Source organism: Furipterus horrens, unplaced genomic scaffold, assembly GCF_987537825.1.
Source record: "Furipterus horrens unplaced genomic scaffold, mFurHor1.1.pri manual_scaffold_7, whole genome shotgun sequence".
In the NCBI taxonomy this organism is placed as follows: domain Eukaryota; kingdom Metazoa; phylum Chordata; class Mammalia; order Chiroptera; family Furipteridae; genus Furipterus; species Furipterus horrens.
Genome location: NW_028327177.1, coordinates 50,696,212 through 50,721,644, shown reverse-complemented (window position 1 = coordinate 50,721,644; position 25,433 = coordinate 50,696,212). Strand labels below are relative to the sequence as shown.

At 36.6% G+C, this 25,433-nt stretch overlaps 1 protein-coding gene across 3 annotated transcripts in view; it reads right to left on the bottom strand.

Annotated features, from left to right (window-relative positions):
• The window catches only part of ATP6V1H (ATPase H+ transporting V1 subunit H), a 165,526-nt gene that overhangs the window by 82,232 nt on the left and 57,861 nt on the right, over nucleotides 1-25,433 (bottom strand). For all 3 annotated transcript variants that reach the window (XM_090283699.1, XM_090283701.1, XM_090283700.1), the window contains 2 exons: nucleotides 14,570-14,748; nucleotides 10,856-10,981 (listed from right to left, as the gene is read on the bottom strand). In XM_090283699.1, coding sequence (XP_090139825.1) covers nucleotides 10,856-10,981; nucleotides 14,570-14,748 — 305 coding nt within the window. The remainder of the gene's footprint in view (nucleotides 1-10,855; nucleotides 10,982-14,569; nucleotides 14,749-25,433) is intronic.

Below are 25,433 nucleotides of genomic sequence, written 5' to 3'. Positions count from 1 at the left end.
GTGGACACAGAAAAACAAGACGACACACAAAGGCTGAACTGACATCTCCACAAAAGAACTCAAGACAAAGTGGATAGAGTGACTCTCAATCAACTAGCCAGAAGGAAGATCCTAACAAAGAGCATCTGAAATATAACTAGACAGCATAAACAAACGACATAAAGGGTACCCCAAGAACATCAGGCCCAGGAGATCAAAGAGACTGCACCACTGAAACCCCCAGATCTCCTATAAAGAATCTCATACCACAAAGGTGGGAAGTCAAAGCAGACAAACCCAAAAAACAAACATAAACAAGAAGAATCCAACATGGTAAGATACAGAAACAACCTCTCAATGAAAAGAAAAGAGGAATCCCCAGAAAGAGAGGTAGATGGAATAGACATAGCCCAAATGTCAGACATGGAATTCAAAACAATGGTGGCGAAGAAGCTCAATATACTCGACAACCTTAAAAACAACTATGACAACCTCCAAGGAAGTTTGCAACAGCTCCAAGAAAATTACAGAGAATTTGCAGAGAACTACACCAGCATAAAAAAAAGACATAGAAACTATCAACAAGAACCAGGAAGAAATGAATAATGCAATCTCTGAACTGAAAAACACAGTAGAATCAGTCAAAAGCAGACTAAACAAAGCAGAGGATCGGATTAGTGAGTTAGAAGATAATGTAGAAAAAAATTTACAGACGAAACAGCAAAATGAAAAAAGATTGAAAAAGTATGAAGAAGAGGTAAGGGAATTAGAGGACAGCATAAGGAAGAACAATATCAGAGTCATTGGAATTAAAGAGGGATCAGAAGAACAAGGAATAGATAAACTGATAGGAGAAATAGTGACAGAAAATTTTCCCAACCTGATGAGAGAAAAAGTTATGCAAGTCCAGGAAGCACAGAGAGTTCCAATGAGAGGAACCCAAAAAAACCCACTCCAAGGCACATCATAGTTAAAATGGCAACATTCTAAGACAAAGAGAGAATCCTAAAAGCAGCAAGAGAAAAACAGCAAACAACATACAAGGGAGCTCCGATAAGGCTATTGACCGATTTCTCAACAGAAACACTACAAGCCAGAAGGGAATGGTCAAAAATATTTCAAGCAATGAAAAACAAAGGCCTACAACCAAGAATACTCTACCCAGCAAGGCTCTCATTCAAAATGGAAGGTGAAATAAGGAGTTTCTCAGACAAAGGAAGACAAAAAGAATATATCTTCACCTCACCAGCACTGCAAGAGATGTTAAAGGGAATGTTCTAAGAAAAAAGAAGAGAAAAAGAAAAAAAAGAGGAGAGGAACAGAGGTACAAAGGGAAATGAATAAATACATGTCAATAACCTTAAATGTAAATGAATTAAATGCTCCAATTAAAGACATAGGGTAACGGAATGGATAAGAAAACAGGACCCACATATTTGCTGTCTACAAGAAACACACCTCAAAACAAAAGTTTTACACAGACTGAAAGTAAAGGGATATAAAAAAGTATTCCAAGCAAATGGACCTGAAAAAAAACCTGGGGTAGCAGTCCTCATATCAGACAAAACGGATTTCAAAGCAAGAGCAATAAAAAGAGACAAAGAAGGACATTTCATAATAAAGGAACAATCCATCAAGAAGATATAACGCTGATAAACATATATGCACCCAACATAGGAGCACCCAAATGCATAAAGCAAATACTAGAAGACCACAAGAAGGATATCAACAACAACACACTCATAGTAGGGGACTTCAACACGCCATTATCAACAATAGACAGATTTTCGAAGCAGAGAAACACCAAGGATATACAGGCATTGAACAACTCACTAAACCACATGGACTAAACTGATATATATAGAACTTTTCACCCCAAAGAAGCAAAATATACATTCTTTTCATATGCACATGGGACATTTTCAAAGATAGACCACATAATAGGACACAAAACAAGCCTCAGCAAATTCAAGAAAACTGAAATCATATCAAGAATCTTTTCAGACCACAATGCCTTGAAACTAAAAATCAACCTCAGAGAGGTTGATTCATGGCGAATGAATAAGACGCTATTAAACAATGAATGGGTTAACAATGATATCAAAGAAGAAATCAAGAAATTTCTAGAAACTAATGACAATGAACACACAACAGCCCAAAACCTATGGGACACAGCAAAAGCAGTCCTAAGAGGGAAGTTCATAGCAATTCAGGCATATCTGAAAAGAATAGAAAAAACTCAAATAAAAAATCTAACCCTAAAGCTACAAGAACTAGAACAACAACAAACAAAGCAAGGGCAAGAAGAAGGAAGAAAATCATCAGGATCAGAGCAGAATTAAATGACACAGAGACTAAACAAACTATCCAAAAAATCAACGAAACTAGGAGCTGGTTCTTCAAAAAAATAAACAAAATCGACAAGTCTCTAGCCAGGCTCATCAAGAAAAAAAGAGAGAAGACCCAAATAAATAAAATCAGAAATGAAAGAGGAGAAGTCACGACTGATACCACAGAAATACAAACAATTGTAAGAAATTACTACAAACAACTGTATGGCAAGAAATTTGACAACCTAGAAGAAATGGACAAATTTCTAGAAACATATAACCTTCCAAAACTGAATCAAGAAGAAGTAGAAAGTCTCAACAGACTAATAACAAAGAAGGAAAATGAAACAGTAATCAAAAATCTCCCTGCACACAAAAGCCCTGGACCGGATGGCTTCACAGGCGAATTTTACAAAACATTTAGGGAAGAACTAACTCCTACCCTCCTCAAACTATTCAAAAAAATCCAAGTAGAGGGAAAAATCCCAAACTCTTTCTATGAAGCCAGTACTACCCTAATCCCAAAACCAGATCAAGACACAACAAAGAAAGAAAATTACAGGCCAATATCACTGATGAACATAGATGCTAAAATCCTCAATAAAATATTGGCAAACAGGATCCAGCAATACATCAAAAAGATTATACACCACGATCAAGTGGGATTTATCCCAGGGATTAAAGGATGGTTTAATATTCGCAAATCAATATATATAATACATCACCTAAACAAAATGAAAGAAAGAAGTCACATGATCATATCATATGAGAAAAAGCATTTGATAAAGTACAACACCCATTTATGATGAAAACACTCAGCAAAATGGGAATAGAGGGAGCATACCTTAACATAATCAAGGCTATATATGAGAAGCCTGAAGCCAACATCATACTCAACGGACAAAAACTGAAAGCATTTCCCTTGAAATCAGGAACTAGACAAGGCTGTCCATTCTCTCCACTCCTAATCAACATAGTGTTGGAAGTCCTAGCCACAGCAATCAGATAAGACAAAGAAATAAAAGGCATCCAAATTGGGAAGTAAGAAGTAAAACTATCATTATATGCAGATGACATGATAGTATACATAGAAAACCCTATAAACTCCACTAAAAGACTACTCGATACAATAAATGAATTTGGCAAAATAGCAGGGTACAAAATAAATATACAGAAATCTAAGGCATTTCTGTACACCAACAATAGCGGAGACAGAGACAAAAAAGAAAATACCATTTACTATAGGAACAAGAAAAATAAAGTACCTAGAAATAAACTTAACCAAAGAGATAAAAGACCTGTACTCTGAAAATTACGTAACATTGAAGAAAGAAATTAAGGGAGATATAAATAAATGGAAGCAAATACCATGTTCTTGGATGGGAAGAATAAACATCATCAAAATGGCCATATTACCCAAAGCAATTTACAGATTCAATGCAATCCCTATTAAAATACCAATGACATATTTCACAGACCTAGAACAAATACTCCAAAAATTCATATGAAACCAAAAAAGACCACAAACAGCAAAAGCAATCTTGAAACAGAAGAACACAGCAGGAGGAATCACAATACCAGACATCAAACAATACTACAAAGCCACTGTGATCAAAACAGTCTGGTACTGGCATAAGAACAGACATATAGATCAGTGGAACAGAATAGACAGTCCAGAAATAAACCCAGGCCTCTATGGTCAATTAATATTTGATAAAGGAGGAAGAAACATAAAATGGAGTGAGAAGAGCCCCTCTTTAACAACTGGTGCTGGGAGAACTGTACAGGGACTTGCAAAAAAATGAAACTAGACCACCAACTTACACCACACACGAGAATAAACTCAAGATGGATCAAAGACTTAAGTGTAAGCCATGACACCATAAAAGTCTCAGAGGAAAACATAGGCAGGAAAATTTCAGATATCCCACGTAACAATATCTTCACGAATACATCTCCTAAGGCAAGAGAAATAAAGGAAAAAAATAAACAAATGAGTTTCTGCTCAGCAAAAGAAAACATCAGCAAGATGAAAAGGAAACCAACCATATGGGAAAACATATTTGCCAATGATATCACAGACAGGGGACTGATCTCCAAAATATATAAAGAGCTTATACGACTCAACATCAAGAAAACAAACAACCCAATTAAAAAATGGGCAAAGGACCTGAACAAACACTTCTCCAAAGAGGACATACAGAAGGTCCATAGACACATGAAAAAATGCTCAACATCATTGGCCATCAGAGAGATGCAAATAAAAACCACAATGAGTTACCACTTTACACCTGTCAGAATGGCCATCATCAACAAATCAACAAAAAACAAGTACTGGCGAGGATGTGGAGAAATGGGTACCCTACTGCACTGTTGGTGTGAATGCAGACTGGTGCAGCCACTATGGAAAACAGTATGGAATTACCTCAAAAAACTAAAAATGGAACTGCCTTTGAACCAGCGATTCCACTGTTGGGTTATACCCAAAAAATCCTAAAACCCTAATTCAAAAGAACTTATGCACCCCTATGTTCATAGCAACCCTGTTTACAATAGCTAAGTACTGGAAACAGCCTAAGTGCCCATCTGTAGATTAGTGGATCAAAAAACTGTGGTACATTTACACAATGGAATACTATGTAGCAGAGAGAAAGAAGGAACTCCTGCCACTTGCGACAACATGGATGGAACTAGAGAGAATTATGCTTAGTGAAAAAAGCCAGGCAAAGAAAGAAAAATACCATATGATATCACCTAATACAGGAAACTAAAGAACAACACAAACAAATGAACTAAATAGGACAAAGAGTAGAATAGCAGTCAATAGGGGGGAGGGGGGAGGGAGGGAAGGAGGATAAGTAAGGGAAGGGTCTAGTCAAGGAACATGTATAAATGACTCATGGACACGGACAACGGGGAGAGATATGATTATGGGAGAAGGGGTGGGGTGGGTAGTGGGGAGCAATGGGGTAAATATGGGACAACTGTAATTGAAAAACCAAAAAATAAAAGAAAAACAAAAAAAGATAAAAATAAATAAATAAAATAAAAAATATAAAACCAGTTTCATTTATAATAGTATAAAAAGAAAAAGATTTACAAATAAATTTAGAAAAACTACAGAACATATTTTGAAAACTACAAAACGCTGGAAAGCAATTAAATATGATCTAAATAAATGTGAAAGCATCCTGTGTTCATGGATCTGAATACTAAATATTAAGATGGCAATATACACTCCATAACGATTTAGAGCTTCAGCATAATTCTTAATAGAATTCCAAACTGCTTCTTTGTAGAATTTAACAAGGTGATTCTATAATTCATAAAAAGGGCAAGGAACCCAGAGTAGCCAAAACCATTTTGAAAAAGAAAAACAGACTTCCAGTTTCCAGTTCAATAGTGAGTAACTTGGATGCCACCATCCATCCTCACAAGAAGAAAAATTTAACAAAATGAAAATCAACACCTCTTCTTTAGGAGATCCAAAAGAAAACTGGGGTCCCAGGGCAAACCACTGCCACATAAGCTAGAGAGACAGGTAAACACACAGACTCATAGCTAATTGGGAGCAGAAGCTGCTGCTGCATACATCATCTAGTAAGAACACTACTGGAGACTGAGCAAGGACTAGCTTGAAAGATAAAAACACCTATAGGCCCAGCCAGGTGGCTGTCCTCAGAGTTCTCACCAAATGAGAAACAGTTAATCTGGATGGTGTCTGTTAAAGAATATCCATTAAATAAATTGAAGCAATCATTAACAATCTTCCAAAAAAGAAAGCAATAGACCCAGATGGTATCACTATTAAATTCTACTGAGCACTTGAGGAAGAAATGATACCAACTGTCTACAATTTCTTTCAGAAAATGGAAGCAGAGGGAGCACTTCCTAATTCATTCTATGAAGCCATCATTACCATGACACCAAAATTAAACAAAGATATCCCAAGAAAAAAAAATTACAGACCATATTACTCATAAACATAGATGCAAAAGTCCTCAACAAACTACTAACAAATCAAATATAACAATGTATAAAACGACTTATGTACCACAACCAATTAAAACATGAAAAGCTGGTTCAGTATTCAAAAATAAATAAATGTAATCCATCACATCAATAGACAGGAATCATACGATCATATCAATAGATGCATAAAAATAATTTCACAAATGTCAACACCTATTAACAATAAAAACTCTCAGCAAATAGAAAATACAGGGGACTTCCTCAACTTGACAAAGAACATTTACAAAAGTTTACAGGTAAAATTATACTTAGTCATGAGAAACCAGATTTCTTGATAAGATCAGAAATAAAGCAAAGATGTCCTCTTACCACTCCTTTTCAACATCATAGTAGAAGTACTCACTGATGCAATAAGACAAGAAAAGGAAACAAAAGATATACAGACTAGGAAGGAAGAAATATAACCACCTTCTTTTGCAAAGGACATCATGGTATAAGCAGAAAATGAAAAAGACTCAACTCAAAGACTCCACAAGTTAATAAGCAACTATAGACATCAGAGGAATGGCAGCGTGAGCGGTCCTCTTGGTCTCTCCCCTTGAAGTTTCAACAATGTGAAAAGCTTTAACTCAACAAAAGATTCCCTGCTCAATGCACAAACTTGCCTGAGTGATCCACACATCAAAACATATAAAGGTGTGCAACTGGGAGCAAAACTGGGAGACAAGAAGGGAGAAGGGGTGAGGACAATCACAGATGCACACAGCCCTGCAGCCAGGATCTCACAATGGGGCTCAGTCCCAAGAGGGGAGGAATCCAGTTGTAGCTCATGCAACCTTCACATGGGAGCAGCTGAGCCCAGAGACCGGGGAAGTACACAGCACAGGGGTGCAGCCAAGGTTGTCAGGAGGTGGTCATTCTGGACAGAAAAACAAAGCCATGAAGCCCTGCTTCCACTCACCTCCCTTTGTGTCAGGTTGCAGAGCACATTATCTGCAAACCCAAAATCAATCTACAGAAATGCTTATTTTCCCTGAGCAAAGGGGGCACTCTGTGACTGGTCCCAGGGGTACCCAATCAAGGTCTGAGGTCGCCATTACTGGGAGGGCAAAACCACAAAGAAGCAGGCCAGATCCCCCAACCAACCCCACACCACACATCACAGCTGTACCGCTAGCAGCATCTGCCTGTGGGAGACAGCACTGGGACTTCAAAGAGCTATAAAACCATGTGATTCAGTGTCATACAATGGAAAATAAGAAGAAGAGTATTAATCTGCTAGAGAACTGCCAGTCGTATGTAAATGCCTAGACAGAGAGGGAATCCATCAAATATCATGAATAACCAACATAGTGAGGCAGCTCAGAAAGAAAATAAAAGATCTCCAGAAACCAAACTTAAAGACATGAAAATATGGGATATAAATGACAAAGATTGCAGTTCTGAAAACTCAGTGAGATGTGAGAAAATACAGACAAGCAATTTATTGCTCTCAGAAAAAAAAAAAATGAATAAAATGAGTACTTTACCAAAGAGATTGAAACTTTAAAAAAGAACGGAAGATAAATTCTGGAGATGAAGAACTCAATAATAGAGAATAAACTAGCAAACATAGGAAATACAGTGGACCGGATGGAGGAAACGATTACTGATATCGAAGATAGAGGTTTAGAACTGGCACAGAGGAAAACAGAGAGACTTGAGCATTAAAAAAAAAAAAAAAAAAATTAAAGAACTATACAAGAACTATCTGACTTTATCAGAAAGAACAATACAAAACTAATGGGCATACCAGAAGAAGACAGGGTGAAGAAAAGAGAGCCTATTCAAACAATTGATGAGAACTTCCCAAACCTATGGTTTATGGTAAGAGCTAGGTCCTCAAATCCAAGGAGCATACAGAACACCTAGTTACCTCAATCCAAAGAGGCTTTCTCCAAGGTACCTTGTATCAAAACTGTCAAAAATTAATCGCAACAAAATAATTCTCAAAGCAACCAGGAAAAAAAAGAAAATAACCTGTAAAGGAAAGTCCATTATGTTAGCATCCGACTTCTCAGAAAAAATGTTATAAGCCAGAAGAGAGAACCAAATATTCAAACTACTGAAAGAGAGAAATTACCAGCCAAGAATAATCGTCGTCGTCGGCAGCCGTCCGTCTCGAGAGACGATGGTGTAGCTTCTTAAGAGTCTATCTGCACCGCCGAGAATGGCTGTGCAGTCCGACTCGGGAGTGACACGGTATCTGTCTCCTCCCGTGTTGAATCGACATCTTACGATGACGCTGGAGTGTCTTCTCCAGTGAAGCTGAAGCTACAGAGCCTGGGCGGGGTGATATGGAGGGTCTGCTGTTGCCCATGCAGCAGACCCCCCCTCTCTTCGCAGCTGAAGGATCCAAGGGAAAGACGGAGTCGATACAGCTTGGGTTCAGGTGCGCCGCAGGAGTTGCCGGTGTTGACTACAACGTCAAACCGCCTTAGGGACTCCGGCTCCGGATTTTCTGTCGGGGTTTACTCCCTTAGCCTTTCCCCTGAAGAGGTATGCCGCAAGGCAGCGGAGGTTTTTTGGAATCAAAAATATGAAGAAGAAATAAAGACTTTTCCAGACATACAAAAGCTGCATGAATTTATCACCAGAAGACCTCCATTACAGGAAATACGCAATGGTGTTACTCTACTGAGACAAAAAATAGAAGGTCACAAAACTATAAGTAAGATCACTAACAAACTTACAGAATAAACAGAGATAATATGTGACAACAAAAACATGAAAGGGGAGAAGGTAAAGGTCTGAATTTGCAAAAGAGGATGGAGATCAGATGTGTCGAAAAGAAAAAGTATTACTGTATAGTCAAACAGCAGTTCTCAAACGTCTCTCACCTCAAACAATTCAGTTCTTGACCAAGTTGTACACAGAAAAAATGTCTTGATTATAGAACAAAATTTGAGTTCTGGACCCAATGACTCTTTCATCCTAATACCTGTATGATCAGTCACACAGCTCTCAGGCGACAAAGGAGACTGTGCAAGTATGAATCAGTTTACTGCTAAACTTCACACTGTTAACATCTCAGGAAATTGTGCTCTGAGTATTTTATGGTTGTTTTTTGTTTGTTTGTTTCTCTTTTTGTTGCTTTTCTTAATGAGGGACACTGTTGAATTAGCCCCTACCTTTGTTATTTATAGTTTTGATTATGCCTTCTAACTCTTTTGCCAAATTTGTCAACTCCAGAACACGACAAGGGTGCCAACTTGTCCAGTAATGCCATCCTTTGGACATCATGTATGCTGCTTTTCAGGGACAACCAACTGACCTGGACTTTGCAAGATCCTTCTCCCTTGTGTGAAGGCTCTCCTCCACTCCTGACCCCCTTTGTTAGGGACCACTGGACCAGGATATAGGTAGGACTATGCCCCTTGGTGAACAGGAAGTAGTTACAGAAAGAATGACACCTTCATCCATCTGTCCTTGTAAAATTACAAGTGTCCAGAGTATTAGAGGAGGGGATTGTAATGGGGGTGAAGGAAGAGATTTGGGCTGGCAGGTCCCAGGAGGCGGCGCATCCGGGCAACAAGCCGCACACCCCTCCCTCGCAGCAAAGCTGCATCCACCCACCAGCAGCCTGCTTGTTCCTCCAGTGGCAAGGGGCTGAGAGTGGGCATTAAGAAATCTGTGTCTATCTATAAGTAAATAAAAATTCCATTTTCCCTTCCACTGGACTCTGGAGACAGAGATATCGCCTATGGGCAGCAGGCACTGGGAACCCACTAGTTTGGTTACAAAACTAATTTAACCCTCAGGGAATTCTGGAAGGAACATTTTAATACCCTCACTTGCTTGAGCCTCATAGACAAAGCGCAGAGGAAGTGTCTTTAAGGACCATGCAATTATGCAATTGGCCTGGAAGAAACTGTGGCCTGAGTTGGTTGCTGAAAGAGATTTTTGAGGGCTTTGACAAAGAGTCTGTGTCTGTTTTGGAAGATACTGTGTCTCTGGGCAAGTCCATGGTTTTGGAGGGGGATGATGATGATGTGGAAGAGTTGATGGAGAACTAGCACAGATCCAGCCCCCAAGGAACTCCAAGATCTTCAGAGAAAAGAGCAGTAGACAGCAGCTGAAAAGCTCTCTTCAGAGGAGGAAAGGGAGAATATCCCTCCTTCACTAATCAAGGAAATGCTTGGGAAATAGGGAAAAATACAAAGTTTTATTGAGAAATATTACCCTGATAAAGAAGTAACAATCCATACAATAAACTTCTTTAATGACAATGTTAAAATGCAGGCAAAAACATTTTAATATCCTCACTTGCTTGAGGCTCATAGACAAAGTATGAGGTAAGTGTCTTCCAGGACCATGCAGTTACAGGATTAGCCTGGAAGAAATTGTGGCCTGAGTCCTAGAAAAAAGATATACAATACAAACCACCTATAAATATATTAAAAGGTATTCAACCACATTAATGGGCATGAAAATAGAAATTAAAACCATAGAGTATTAAAGGAGTGACAAAAAAACATGTTCGTGAAGATGTAGAACAACAGGAATTAGAGTGTAAATTGGAATTTAAAACTTACTTCAAGAGCTCATAATTCTTCTCATTTAACCTCACAGCATTTTCTCTCCAAAATTTCTCAGATTTGTGCACAGGACTCCATTCCAATCTTCCAGATTTAAGTTCTGAACTGTACTCATCAAATGAGCTATAAAAATTTTTAAAGAATTCAAAGTTTATAAAAATCTAAGAGATCTTCCAAGTTAATTAAAATATCTTCATTGATGATTTAACTACAAAGACCATCCTTTGTACATTAACGAACTACCACTGAACAAAGTTTAAACATCTTAAATAAGCTTTATAAATCATGTGAAATTTATTCAGAGTACTAAGGTCCAGTACTCCTGACAAATTTGAATACTCGTCATGAGATATTAAAAAGAGTACTTCTTTCAAAATCCTTACTATAATGTATTCATTAATGTAAATATCTAATATGCTAGCAGAGCTTCTACCATGCCACTTAAAATATAGTATTTGCCAGACCACGAGATACATCAACATAAATTTATGTTAAAGTATGTTACTTTAATATAAAATAGAATAGTGTATTCTAATACTATTACACTATAAACATCATAAACTATATTGCATTACAAAAACAAAAACACATATCTGTACAGTATTTTACAATGTGATTATGAACAGTGAAGAGGCAATTCTTTGGTTGAATTAATGCACTATAATTAAAAACAGAAATCTCTGTATGTATAACAAACTACAATCAATGCACTTTAATTAAACAATTATTCACTATGTATCAAATTCCTTCATTATTCAATTAGCCAGTGGACAAACACCCTGACAAGACATGCCTGTACTCTTTTTCAAAAGGCCATTTAATGCTGGAATGGTAATTCAGTATAATCAGGATTTACTTGTTAAATTGATCAGAGTGTCCTCTTTGAATAATATAGTATCATAATTTACTTAAATGTAAGCCCAGTTAGTATAATAAGCTAGTATTGTACATAGTAATATCCTAAATCTCAAATAGAAAAAAAAAAAATCTTTCAACTGCATCCATCATCCTATTAGCTTTATGAAAACAAATACTTTTCAAATTTCTAAATTCAACCTGAAAATTCAATAAGTAATAATTTACCAATGTAGAATAAAAAATTTATAAAGCTAATTATCACTGGCCTTATTTATGTTTTAAAAGGATCTTAAATCATTATTATAGAGAAACTGATAAATTTTTTTAATAAACATAATAGAATTTATAAAACTGAAAGCCTACTGCTAGCCTATTATATTATAATCAACTTATTCATATTTGAAATTATAGAAGGACAAAAATCATTTGCCTCCCTCCACAAAATCCCATTACAAACCACTGATATGGGCAATGCAACCCATCTCTATAAAAGCATTTGGGCATTGGGATTATAGACTGCATTGAATTATCTGGTAAATCCATTTCTGGAACCCTTCTTATACTGAAGGCATTTAATGGACACTTGAAGCTGCACAACAATCCTACAAGCTTAGAATTTTTATTGTTAATTTATCAAAAGTAAAATTGAGGCATTAGAATGTCAAGAATCTTTTTTAAGGTCACATGTGGAAAATGGCCAAATAATTACAACTGGAGTCAGCCTGGTGCCCAAACCCAATCCACCTACAGAGATGTATTTCTCAAGAGTAACTCTTTTTAAAATGTATCAATAATTTAAAAATAAAAGAATACAAGGGTTAATGGGGAAAATCATCAAGACATTAAACAAAAAAAAAAAATAAACAAGATCCAGAAGACTATAAAGGAGCCCATTTGTCTGTGTGTGCACGCATGCTAGCATGTGCACAAGCCAGGGTTAAGGGGCAGGGCATGGGAATAGGTGGGAAAGATGATGGAAGGAGCATGGAGTCCCATCTGTACTGTGTATAAGTTTTTTATCTTTACTGCATGAACATCATTTGTATAATGTTTAATATAAGAAATAAAAAGGGAACCAACCATATGGGAAAACATATTTGCCAATGATACCTCAGACAAGGGATTGATCTCCAAAATATATAAAGAACTTATATGTCTTAACAAAAAAGACAGACAACCCAATTAAAAAATGGGCTAAGGACCTGAACAAACACTTCTCCAAAGAGGACATACACAGGGTCCAAAGGCATATGAATGAATGCTCAACATCACTAGTCAGCAGAGAGATGCCAATAAAAGCCACGAGATACCATTTCACACCATTCAGAATGGTCATCATCAACAAATCAACAAACAACAAATGCTGGCGAGGATGTGGAGAAAAAGGAACCCTAGTGCACTGCTGGTGGGAATGCAGACTGGTGCAGCCACTATGGAAAACAGTATGGAATTTCCTCAAAAATCTAAAAATGGAACTGCCTTTTGACCCAGCAATTCCATTGTTAGGACTATACCTAAATAATCTTGAAACACCAATTCAAAAAAACCTATGCACTGCTATGCTCATAGCAACGCTATTTACAATAGCCAAGTGTTGGAAACAGCCTAAGTGCCCATCTGTAGATGAGTTGATCAAATGTTTTCTTTTGCTGAGCATAAACTCTTTAGTTTGATCTAGTCCCATATGTTTATTCTTTCCTTTATTTCTCTTGCCTTAGGAGATGTATTGGCAAAAATATTGCTACATGGGATATCTGAAATTTTCTTGCCTGTTTTCCTCTAGGACTTTTATGGTGTCCTGGTTTACATTTAAGTTTTTGATGCATCTAGAATTTATTCCAGTGTAGGGTATAAATTAGTGATCTAATTTCACTTTTTTGCATATCCTTGTCCAGTTCTCCCAGCATCATTTGTTGAAGAGGCTCTTTTCATTTCATTTTATGTTCCTTCCCACTTTGTCAAATATTAGTTGACCATTCATATAGATCTGGGTTTATTTCTGGGCTCTCTTTACACAATGGAATACTATGCAGCAGAAAGAAAGAAAGAACTCCTACCATTTGCAACATCATGGATGAAACTAGAGAGAATTATGCTTAGTGAAATAAGTCAGGCAATGAAAAACAAATACCATACAATATCACCTAATACAGGAAACTAATGAACAACACAAACAAAAGAGCAAAATCGAACCAGAGGCATGTAAACAAGGAACACACTAACAGTTATCAGGGGGGAGGGGGGAGGGAGACAAGGGGGTGAGGGAAGGGTCTAGTCAAGGAACTAGTATAAATGACCCATGAACATGGACAATGGGATGGGGACTGACTGTGGGAGAAAGGGTGGGCTGAGTGAGGGGGGAGCAATGGGGGAAAAAGTGGGACAACTGTAATAGAAAGATAAATAAATTTTTTTAAAAAAGAAAAAGAAAAAATAAATAAATCCAATAGGAATTTCAAGAAAGCAGGAAAAAAAATACTCTTTCAGATATGGGCAAAACTACTCCACAAATATACAACCATTACTGTTTGAAAAGATTCTAAACAGAGGGAGATTCTCAAAGAGTTCCATGGTAGTGCCAACAACCTGTGTAGTACAGCCAGTCCAATTTTAAAAGGAAAATGGTGGAACTCTCCCCAAAGAAAAGAAATAACACACATCTTTGAGCAATTGTTACTATGGTGATAAGCCAGCTGTTTTTCCCATATCCTCCAAATATTTAATGGAAGACATAATGTTTTAGTAAAATCTTTTGAGTTTCTATTCAAGTAACAAATTTAAATTTCCTTAAAATACCAGACAAGTCAAACAAAGCCCAATATATCCAGCCTTTGAAAATTAAAAATAACATACCTAAGATCCTGAACACTTTCACCAAGTTTTTCCAAAAGAAATTTTATATCTTCGCTGATATCTTCATCATCGTACTTTTGCTGTTCCAAGTTCTCCAACTGTTTCAAAACTTTGCATTGAATCATAGCCAGAGCATATTCTTGGCGAGTTTCTCTTTCAGTTGATTTTTCTAAAAAGTTCTGGTTTAGACAAAGATATAATTTGTTACATGATATGTATTCTCAAGACCTCTGCACTTCCTTTTACACCCTCTCTCATCTTCCTATTGACAGATTAACTATCACCTTTAAGTGTATGACTACATTGCAAATACTTACTTCTTTCCTAACCATCTGTCCATATCAAAAATACACTTCTGATTCCTTGCTTACTTACCAGATTACTAAATATTTTAAATTATTGACCCAGGCAAGTCTCAAAATACTGTACACTTTATAAGTAAATCCATCACTATCCTTTCTCACAGCATGCTCCTGAGCACACCCTAAAGAACTCTCCATTCACTAGCCACCTAGATCACTTAGAATACTTAGAATGTTTTTTCAAGTATTTCTTTAGTTTCCAGTCAGTCACTTTTTCCACCCCTCCAGTCAAACTGGAAGTGCAGAAAGGACAGCAATAAAAAAACTCTCTTGCTTGAACAATTATCAGAAAAGTTTTGTGACATTCAGGCAAATTCCCTAGTTATGTTCCTGTGATTTTAACAACTCCAAATCAAGTGTACCAAATTTTGAAATTTATTTCTGTAAGCCTGTCATATTATGCCAAATAAACACATGGAGAGATTTAGCTTAGCATATGGCCATTAGTGGGATCAATCCCTACCAAAATATCAACAGCATTTTTTACAAAAATAGAAAAAAAATCCTAGAATTTGTATGGAACCACAAAGACCCCAAAGAGTCAAAGCAATCTTGAGAAAGAAAAACAAAGCTGGAGGCCTCACACTTCCAGATTTCAAACTAAACTACAAAGCTATAGTAAAATCAAAACTACATAATATGTAATGGCATAAGAACAGGCACAAAGACCAATGGAACAGAATGGAGCACTCAGAAATAAGTCCCTACATATACAGTCAACTAATATTTGACAAGGGATCCAAGAATACTAAGTGGAAAAAGAACAGTTCTTCAATAATGGCATTAGGAGAAGTGGATAACCACATGCAGAAAAATGAAACTGGACCACTAACTCACACAGCTAACAATAATTCACTCAAAATAGATGAAAAACATGAAACTGTCAAACTCCTAGAAGAAACAGAAAAAGCTCCTTGGCATTGGTCATGACAACAATATTTTGTATTGAACACCAAAATCACAGACAACAAAAGTAAAAATCAACAAGTAGAACTACATCAAACTAAAAGCTTCTACATAGCAACAGAAACAATAAAATTAAAAGGCATCCTAACAAAATGGGAGAAAAATATCTGCAAACCATATATCTGATGAGGGGGTTAAGAACTCATACAACTCAATAACAAAAAAAAAGGCAATTAAAAAACAGGCTTTCTAGATTTTCCAAAGGAGATATGCGGATGGCCAACAGGTTCATTAAGACATGCTTGACATCCCTAAGCACCAGAGAAATGCAAATAAAAACCACAATGAGATATCACCTCACACCTGTCAAAATGGCTATCATCAGCCTTGGCTGGGTGGTTCAGTTAGTTGGAGCATCATCACATGTACCAAAAGGCTATGGGTTCAATTCCTAGTCAAGCCACATACTTAAGTATGGGTTCAGTCCCTGGGTGGGGCACATACAGAAGGCAACCAATCAAGGCCTGTTTCTCTCTCTCTCTCTCTCTGTCTCCCCCCACCCCAGAATTCAATAAACATAACCTTGGATGAGGATTAAAAATATGGCTATAACCAAATAAACAAGAGGTAACAAGTATTGGCAAGGATGTGGAGAAAAGAGAATACCAATGCTCCGTTCATGGTAATGTAAACTGGTTACAGCCACTATGGAAAATAGTATAGAGATTCCTCAAAAAATTAAATTAAAAATAGATCTACCATTTGATGCAGCAATTCCACTTCTAAATATTTACTTGAAGAGGAAAACACTAACCTGAAAAGATAACATGTTCACTGCAGCATTACTCACAATAACCAAGATAGCAAAGCAATCTAAGTGTCCAATGAGAGATGAACATATAAAGAAAGTGGGGTGTGTAGATAAATACAATGGAATACTTTCATCCATAAAAATGCAAGAAATCTTGCCATTTGTGATAACATGGATGGACCTAGGGAGTATTATGCTAAGTGAAATAAGTCAGAGAAAGACAAATATTGCATGGCTTCATTTGTATGTGAAATCTAAAACAAGAAAAAAAATGAACGAACAAACAAAACAAAACAAAGACAGATTCATAGAAACAGAGATCAAACTGAAGGTTGCCAGAGGGGAGGTGGGTGAGAGGGATGGGTGAAGTGGAATGTAGTCAATAATATTGTGGTAAGTTTGCATGGTGACAAATGATTATTAGTATTAGTAATCATAAGGTATATAAATTTTGAATCATTATATTGTACACCTGAAGCTAATGTAATAATGTATACCACCTTTGCTTTTAAAAAATAGATAAAAAAATAAGTCCATCCATAGCAATAATTACTTTATATGCCAGTGAACTGAATATCCCAGTTAAGAGGCAGAGATTATTAGAATAGATAAAAGTTCAAGGTATATGTCCTCTAAAAGAGACAAACTTTAAATACAAGATACATACAGGTTGAAACTGAAAGATGGAAAACCATAAGCATAAGAAAGTTGGTATGACTATATTAACTTCAAATAAAGTTAGTATCAAGACAAAGCATTATCAATAATAAAGGACATTTCACAATGATTCAAGGATCAGTTCATTAGGAAAATGTAACATAGATATACGTTACTAACAGAAATTCAAAATGCATAAGGCAATAATTAACAGAATTGAAGGGAGAAACTGACAAATTCACAATAGCTAGAGACTTTAACAACTCTGAGAAACTTATAGAACCAGTAAACAAAAAATCGGTACTCAGAAGGTCTGAATAACACTACCAAACACCCTCATTAAATTAACATTTATAGAAATTATACATATGAAAGATACACATTCTTTTTAAAGTGCACATGGTACATTCACCATGACAGACCACAAGATACAGTAAACCATAAAACACTTCTCAAGTTTCAAAGAATTGGAACTGCATAGAATAGTATGATCCATGACCGTATGGAATTCAATTAAAAACTTTAAACTGTGGGGAGGCCTAAATTCTGATAACTTCTCCCTTCATGAAACCCTTCCCTTCTTCCTTTGCTTTTGTACTATTTTACTTACTATTCTACTAATTTTTCTGTTACCTTTTCCAGTTACTTTTCTTATTACTATCTCATCTAATATTAGAAACATACCAACACTCTTTTATTCATATGATCTTTGTTATTTTCACTGCCTATTTGTTGACTAAAGAATTGAACCTTATATTTAAGATATTATTGTAACTAATGGTTTCAACTGTAACCCCAATATGTCAATACAACTAATATAGAAGAACCCTATCATAGTTTTCTGGAATTACCTCTCTTCTCAATTCTCTTAGATAATAGCACTTAGAAAGTCAATAGGAGGGAGGGGGGAGGGAGAGAAGGGGGATAAGGAAGGGAAGGGTCTAGTCAAGGAATGTGTATAAATGACTCATGGACATGGACAACGGGAAGGGATATGATTGTGGGAGAAGGGGTGGGCTGGGTGGGGGAGAGCAATGGGGGAAAAATGGGACAATTGTAATTGAAAAACCAAAAAATAAAAGAGGGGAAAAAAAAAAGATAATAGCACTTAGAAACTCATTGATTCTCCCTTTTTCTTCAACACTATGTTAAATCAATCAATAAGCCTTATCTATTTTTCCTTCAAAATGTTTTAATTTCATCTCTCCAGCTCATTGTAAATAATCAAAGGTTAAGAAAATTACTTAAGAAACTGAATTTGCCGGAAAAAAAAAAAACCAAAAAACAGTGAATCTGGCAGCAGTGTACTCTTCTATTATTATGATTATTATGATTATTGACATACAATATTATATTAGTTTCATATGTTCAACATAGTGATTCCACATTTTTATACCTTGTGGAGTGATCACCACAATAAATCTAGTAACCACCTGTTACCATACATAGTCATTACAATATTATTGACTGTATTTCCTATTCTGTACATTACATCCCCATAGCTTATTCTGTAACTGGAAGTTTGTCTCTAATCCCCCTTCACCTTTTTTGCCCATCTCCCTCTAGAAAGCATCAGTGTGTTCTCTGTATCTTTGTCTGTCAGGGTTTTGTTTTCTTTGTTTATTTTGATTTTTAGATTCCATATATAAGTGAAATCATATGGTATTTGTCTTTCTCTGTCCCTTAAAGACCTTAAAAACTCAAATGCCTCTTCACCTCAACAAAATCAGAATTGTAAATATCATTTTGGCCTTTATCCAAGTAATGGTGCAGGGGTACCTTGAATTCACTACAAACTGATTGAATTCAAGTAGAAATTGGATCTTTCCCTCACCAAAAACTTCTAGCCTTATAAAATATATGTTAAAGCTGAACTTCTCAAGCCATCTGTGGTAAAGACCAGTTTTTTTTGTTTTTTAATTTCCAATCAAGTCATGAATAAATTACTTTTATAGAATAGAATAAAAATGTACTTCGAGGAAAATAAATTTTAAAAGACATGCCAAAACAAGCTCAAATTTTATACCAAGTTTGACAGTTAAACAAATTATTCTGTCAAATTACCTAACTTTCTAAATTATTAGTCTCACTTTCCATACTTACATATTGAATGCTGCTAACCAATAATTCACAGCATAGACTGACATATGGACCACACCTGAAGTATCATTATATTTTTCAAAACTTACCCCAAGATTAAAAACCTCTCATTCTTACTAGATCTCATCCAAACCCCATATCTAGTGAACAATATAGACAAATTCCTGAAATAAGGGATGAAGGATAGACTTGGGAATAAAATTTCTTGATAGCAATACTTCTGTGCCAAAGCACAGGCAAAAGAGTTCCCATACACTTAAACTAGAGTGTGCTTCTTTGAAAGGATTATTACTATGAACTGTCTGCACAGGAAGGTATATATATGTGCATATATTTGTGTGTGTGTATATGTATGTGGGTATGAGTTAAACATCATGACTAATATAAGTAATGAAAATGGTAATTCAATTTGGTGGTATTTTTTTCTAAGCCTTTCTACTGAAAACCATACACTTGTAAAAATATAATTTATTTCATCTGATATATTATGTAGCCTCTTGATTAAGCAGAACCAAAAATAGAAATAAAACTCACAACCAATATAAAACTCTAAACAACAAATGTGATCTTCAATATTTTCTCAGTCACAGGCTCAAAACATTCTTATTTATTTTAGGAACTAAATACTGACAAATCAATTTAACCAACAGAATAACATTTGGAGAGATCTGGAGTTCAGCACCTGCTATGAATAAGCAAGATTGACATTTTCAAAAGTAAAATTCATCCAGCCAACTGGAAAAAAAAATTGGTAGCTGCTAGATTTCTTCAGGCCACAACAGCTCAACAAGCTTCCTGAAGTCTTCAGTACAAAAATTTCCTTTCTGAGTTTTAGGATGTGGAAAAAAACATATAAGTAGAACATCCTCAAACAACTTTTATCAGTGAAATCTTTTTTAAAGGTTATAGAATTTGGGGGCGGAGAGAGAACACATTTTCCCCCATGTATTTGATGGTCTAAATCAAAAGGCTTTATGATGTCCTTTCTAATGGTTCAATTTTAACTCAGTCATGTACAATACATCAAAGTTGTAGATGTCTAAAGACAGTCTTTTGATTTTCAGTCCTAAGTATGTTCATCTAATGACTGTATTATCACAAATTTAGCACAGAAAAGCACAAAAAACTAATATTCCTGTCAATAGATGGGGTCTATTTTAAATAATCTCAAATCTAAACTAGAAAATAGAATCTCAGAGAAGGTGATACCAGCAATAAATAGGATAGCTATTACTCAACAAAGAATACTCTCAACACAAAAACATGCCTGAGAGATCCATGCATCAGTACATCTAAAGGTGGGTGTATTGGAACGGGTGAGTGGCAGAATGTGGCCACAGATATAGTTCAAGCCCACTGCAGCACCAGCAAGCATGGTACTGGTGGAGAAGTTGGTATGCATCCCTCACGCTATAGCTTGGAGACTAAGAGAGGCAGAAACAGTGTCCCTGCAAAAACACCATTGTGGCAGAACTCAGTAGAAGTGGCTAGGAAGCCTTTAACAGCACAGCAGTGTCAACAGACATTGCTGGCAGGCGAATAAACCTGCAAGGTCCCAAATATGCCTCCCCTCCCTTACCCATCCAAACAAAGCCTAAATAAGCAGTGAAGATGCTTCCAAAAACACAGTATGGCCACAAATTATTAGTAAAATGAAAGAAGCACTGGGAGCTAACAAAATAGGTTCTACCACCTGCCAAATTTCCCCACCACAGTGGTATTGCACAGTATCTGAGGCAAGCTGGTCACAGATGGGGACACCAACCATCTCAGAGGGTATACAGCATTTTCCTCAACTATAATGATGATGCTCCACTACAATCCCAGAGGCACAAATAATGGAGATAAGGGAAAACAAAAACTTGCACTATAACATCTACTAGAAAACAAAAAGTACCCTACCTATCAACCTACTGAATTGTTAAGAACAATAAGTATCTAAAAACAAGAAAAGAGTTCTCTACCTGAAACGCACAGGCTGAGAAATAAGCCAACAAATTCCATGAACACCCAAGGTAACATGAGAGCACAGAAATAAAATGAAATATCAGCTTTAAATGACAGTTAAACCAAATGGAATTGATATTTTTATAACTTTCCATCCCAAAGCAACAGAATACATATTTTTCTCTAATGCACATACAGCATTCTCAAAGACAGACTATATATTGGGACACAAAACTAATCTTATAGATTTAAGAAGATTAAAATCCTACCATGCATATTTTCCAACTATAACAGTATGGAACTGGAAACTAGCTAAAAGAAGAAAGCTGGAAAAAAAACCCCAGAAATATATGAAGATTCAGCAGCATGCTGCTGAACAAATATTTGGTGAAAGAAATAAGAGATTAAAAGATACAGAGACAAATGATAATGAAAAAATGACATACCAAAATTTTGGAGATGCAGCAAAAGTGGTACTAAGAGAGAAATTTATAGCATCACAATACTATCTAAAGAAACAAACAAATAAAAAATCTCAAATAAACAATCTAACATTACACCTTAAAGAATTAGAAAAAAAAAGAGCAAATGAAGCCCAAAGTCAATATAAGAAAATAATAAAAATAAAGCAGAAATAAATGAAATAGAGAAAAAAAGACAGTAGAAAAAAATTCTAAATAGAAAATATAAATAAAAAGCTGGTACTTTGAAAAGATTAATAAAATTAACAAACCTCTGGATAAGCTAAGTATAACAGAGAAAAGACTCAAATAAAATCAGAAAGTAAAGAGGGGAAGTCACAACAAACACAAAGGATTATAAAGAACAATATGAAAGGCTATACACTACCAAATTCAGTAACTTGGAAGAAATGGACAAATTCTTAGAAATATATATATATATATCCTTCTTACATTGAACCATGAAGAATTTGAAAACCTAAATAAACTGAGGTCTAGTAAGGATATGAAAACATTAATCAAAATTTAAAAAACAAAAGTCCAGGACCACATGACTTCATGGTGAACTCTACCAAAACATTCAGAAAAGAATTAATACCCATCCTTCTCAACCTCTTCCAAAAGTTAAAGAGGAAGTGATACTTCCTAACTCATTTTACGAGGCCAACATTACCCTGATACTAAACCCAGAAAAGAACAACACATAAAAAGAAAATTAAAGGCTAATATCGCTGATGAACATATATGCAAAAATCCTAAACAAAATACAAGCAAATTGAAGCAACAATATATTACAAGGATCATATCTGAAAATCAATATGATAAAACATGTTAACCAAATTAAAGATAAAAATACAATATCGATAGGCAAAAAAAAAGCATTTGACAGGCTACAACATACATTTATGATTAAACACTCAATAAAAAGGGTATGAAAGGAAGGTACTTCAAATTAATAAAGGCCATACATGACAAATACTCAGCTAATATACTCAGTAGTGAAAAATAAAACCTTCTCCCTTAATATCAGGAACAAGACAAGGATACCCTCTCTCGTCACTGTTATTCAACATAGAACTCTAGCCAGAACATATAGTCAATAAATAAATAAATAGCTGGCATCCAAATTAGGAATGAAAAAGGAAAACTGTCACTATGTGCAGATGACATTCTCTATATAGAAAACCCTAAAGAATCCAACAAAAACTATTACAATCAATAATCAAATACAGTAAAGTTCAAAATACAAAATAAATATACAGAGATATGTGTTCCTATAAACGAACAACAAAATATCAGAAAGGAAAATGAATAGGACCTCCAGTCAGGAAGGCAAAGTGGGTTGACATGGCTCACCTCTTCACACAACCACATCAAAATTAAAATATAGAACAACCAGTAGACTTACAGGTCCAGGAAGCACAGAGAGTTCCAAAAAAACTGGACCCAGGGAGAACCACACCAAGACACATTATAATCAAAATGTCAAAAATTAAGGATCAAGAGAGAATCTTAAAAGCAGCAAGAGAGAAGAAGAGAAGTCCATACAAAGGGGTCCCAATAAGACTATCAGCTGATTTCTCAAAAGAAACTGCAGGCAAGAAAGGACTGGCAAGAAATATTCAAAGTAATGAAAAGCAAAAACCTACAACCGTGATTATCCTATCCAGTGAAGCTGTCATTCAGAATAGAAGGGCAGAGAAAGTGCTTCCAGGACAAAGTAAAACCAAAGGACTTCATCAGATCCAAAACACTGTTACATGAAATGTTAAAGGGACTTGTTTAGGAGAAAAGAGGATCAAAACTATGAACATTAAAATGAAAACTGTATCACAATAACCAACAACAGAAGCTAGGGAACCAAAACAAAGGCAAACTAAGTAGGCAATGAGAGTGGGAAAAGAATTATAGGTATGGGGAACATTTTGGGGGGAGGTCAGTGGGGAGGGGGAAAGGAGGGCAAGGGAGGGAGATGGTACAGGAATTAAGAAGCATAGTAGGAGAGAGTGGAGTAGACAGGAAGATGTTGAGAAGAACTATATGCACAACCAATGGGCATGGACTAAGGGAGAGTGGACAACTGGAGGGAGGGGGTCACTGGGTGGAAGGGAACAAAGGGAAAAGAAATTGGGACAACTGTAACAGCATAATCAATAAAGCATATTAAAAAAATAAAAAGAATCCAACAAAAGCTATTACAATTAATAATCAAATATAGTAAAGTTACAAAATACAAAATAAATATACAAAGACATGTGTTCCTATATACTAACAACAAAATATCAGAATGAAAAATGAATAGGACTTCCAGTCAGGATGGCGAAGTGGGTTGACATGGCTTGCCTCTTCACACAACCACATCAAAATTAAAATATATAACAACCGTCACTCAGAACCATCAGAAACTGAGTTGAACGGAAGTCTTGACAGCCCCAGAATTAAAGAAACCACATCCACACCCATCCAGACTGGTAGGAGGGGTGCAGATGCAGAATGGGTTGGTCCCTCACTCACATGTTGTGGATAAAAATTTGGTAGGGATATTGAAGGAGTATGGAGTCCCAGCCCCACACCAGATCCTCCCCCTCAAGCCAGCCCAGAGTTACACTGCCAGGATAATAAGTCTCCACAACTTCTGGCTGCAAGAATCAGTGGGGACTGAGTCAGTGGAAGATACTGCTGTAGCCCCAATCAGTTCTTCTTAAAGAACCCACACATGGACTCACCTACTCAGCCTCACTCACACTGAGCTCCAGCACCTGGGTGAGGTAGCAGCTTGAAAGGCACCAGTGGTATACAGGGAGAAACTGAAGTGCCTAGCATCTAACTGAGCAGAGGACATTGTCCCTTTTCTAGGCCCTCCCTCCACAGAGCCAGAAAGCTGGTGGCATATCTGAGACTCCATCAACCTGGCTAACCTCGGAGATCCCCAGAGACTCTGCCCCACCCAACTTAAGGGCCCACTAAGCTGCTTTTTCATATGAATGACTGGTCTTGACTCATGCTTCCCAACTTCCTAAATCCTAACAACAAGCAACAGCTGACCTCAGGGAGCCCCAGGCCCAGGACTAGCAGCAGCCAGCCTAGATTCACAGCTTGGCTTCACCTGGGAATCTCCAAGCCCAGCACCAGTAGCAGCCATCTCAAATTGCTTTTTAGTTCGAGCAGGGTGGCCCAGGGCAAAAGAGAGGTGGGGGCTGGCCTTAGCTGGCACCACCCAGGAAACCCCTGGGCCACTAAACCTAACAGACAGTTACAGACCACGCTGGAGCATCACCACAATGACCCTGCACAACTGATCCTCCATGGAGTGCAGAGGTTAGTGGTCGGGTCACAGCAAGGTCTTGCAGCTGACTGGCAAAGTAAATCTCCCCCATTGATCTGCCAACAGCAATCAAGGCACAGCTGCAAGAGGAGAGTGTACTCGGCCTACACAAAGGATGCACCTCAAGTACCCAGCTTCTTAGGTGATAGAGGAGGCTGTGCCACTGGACTCTACAGGACACCTACTATATTAGGCCATACTACCAAGACAGAGTCATAGCAGCTCTACAAAATACGTAGAAACAAACACAGAGAGGCTGCCAAAACAAGAAGACAAAGAAACATGGCCCAAATGA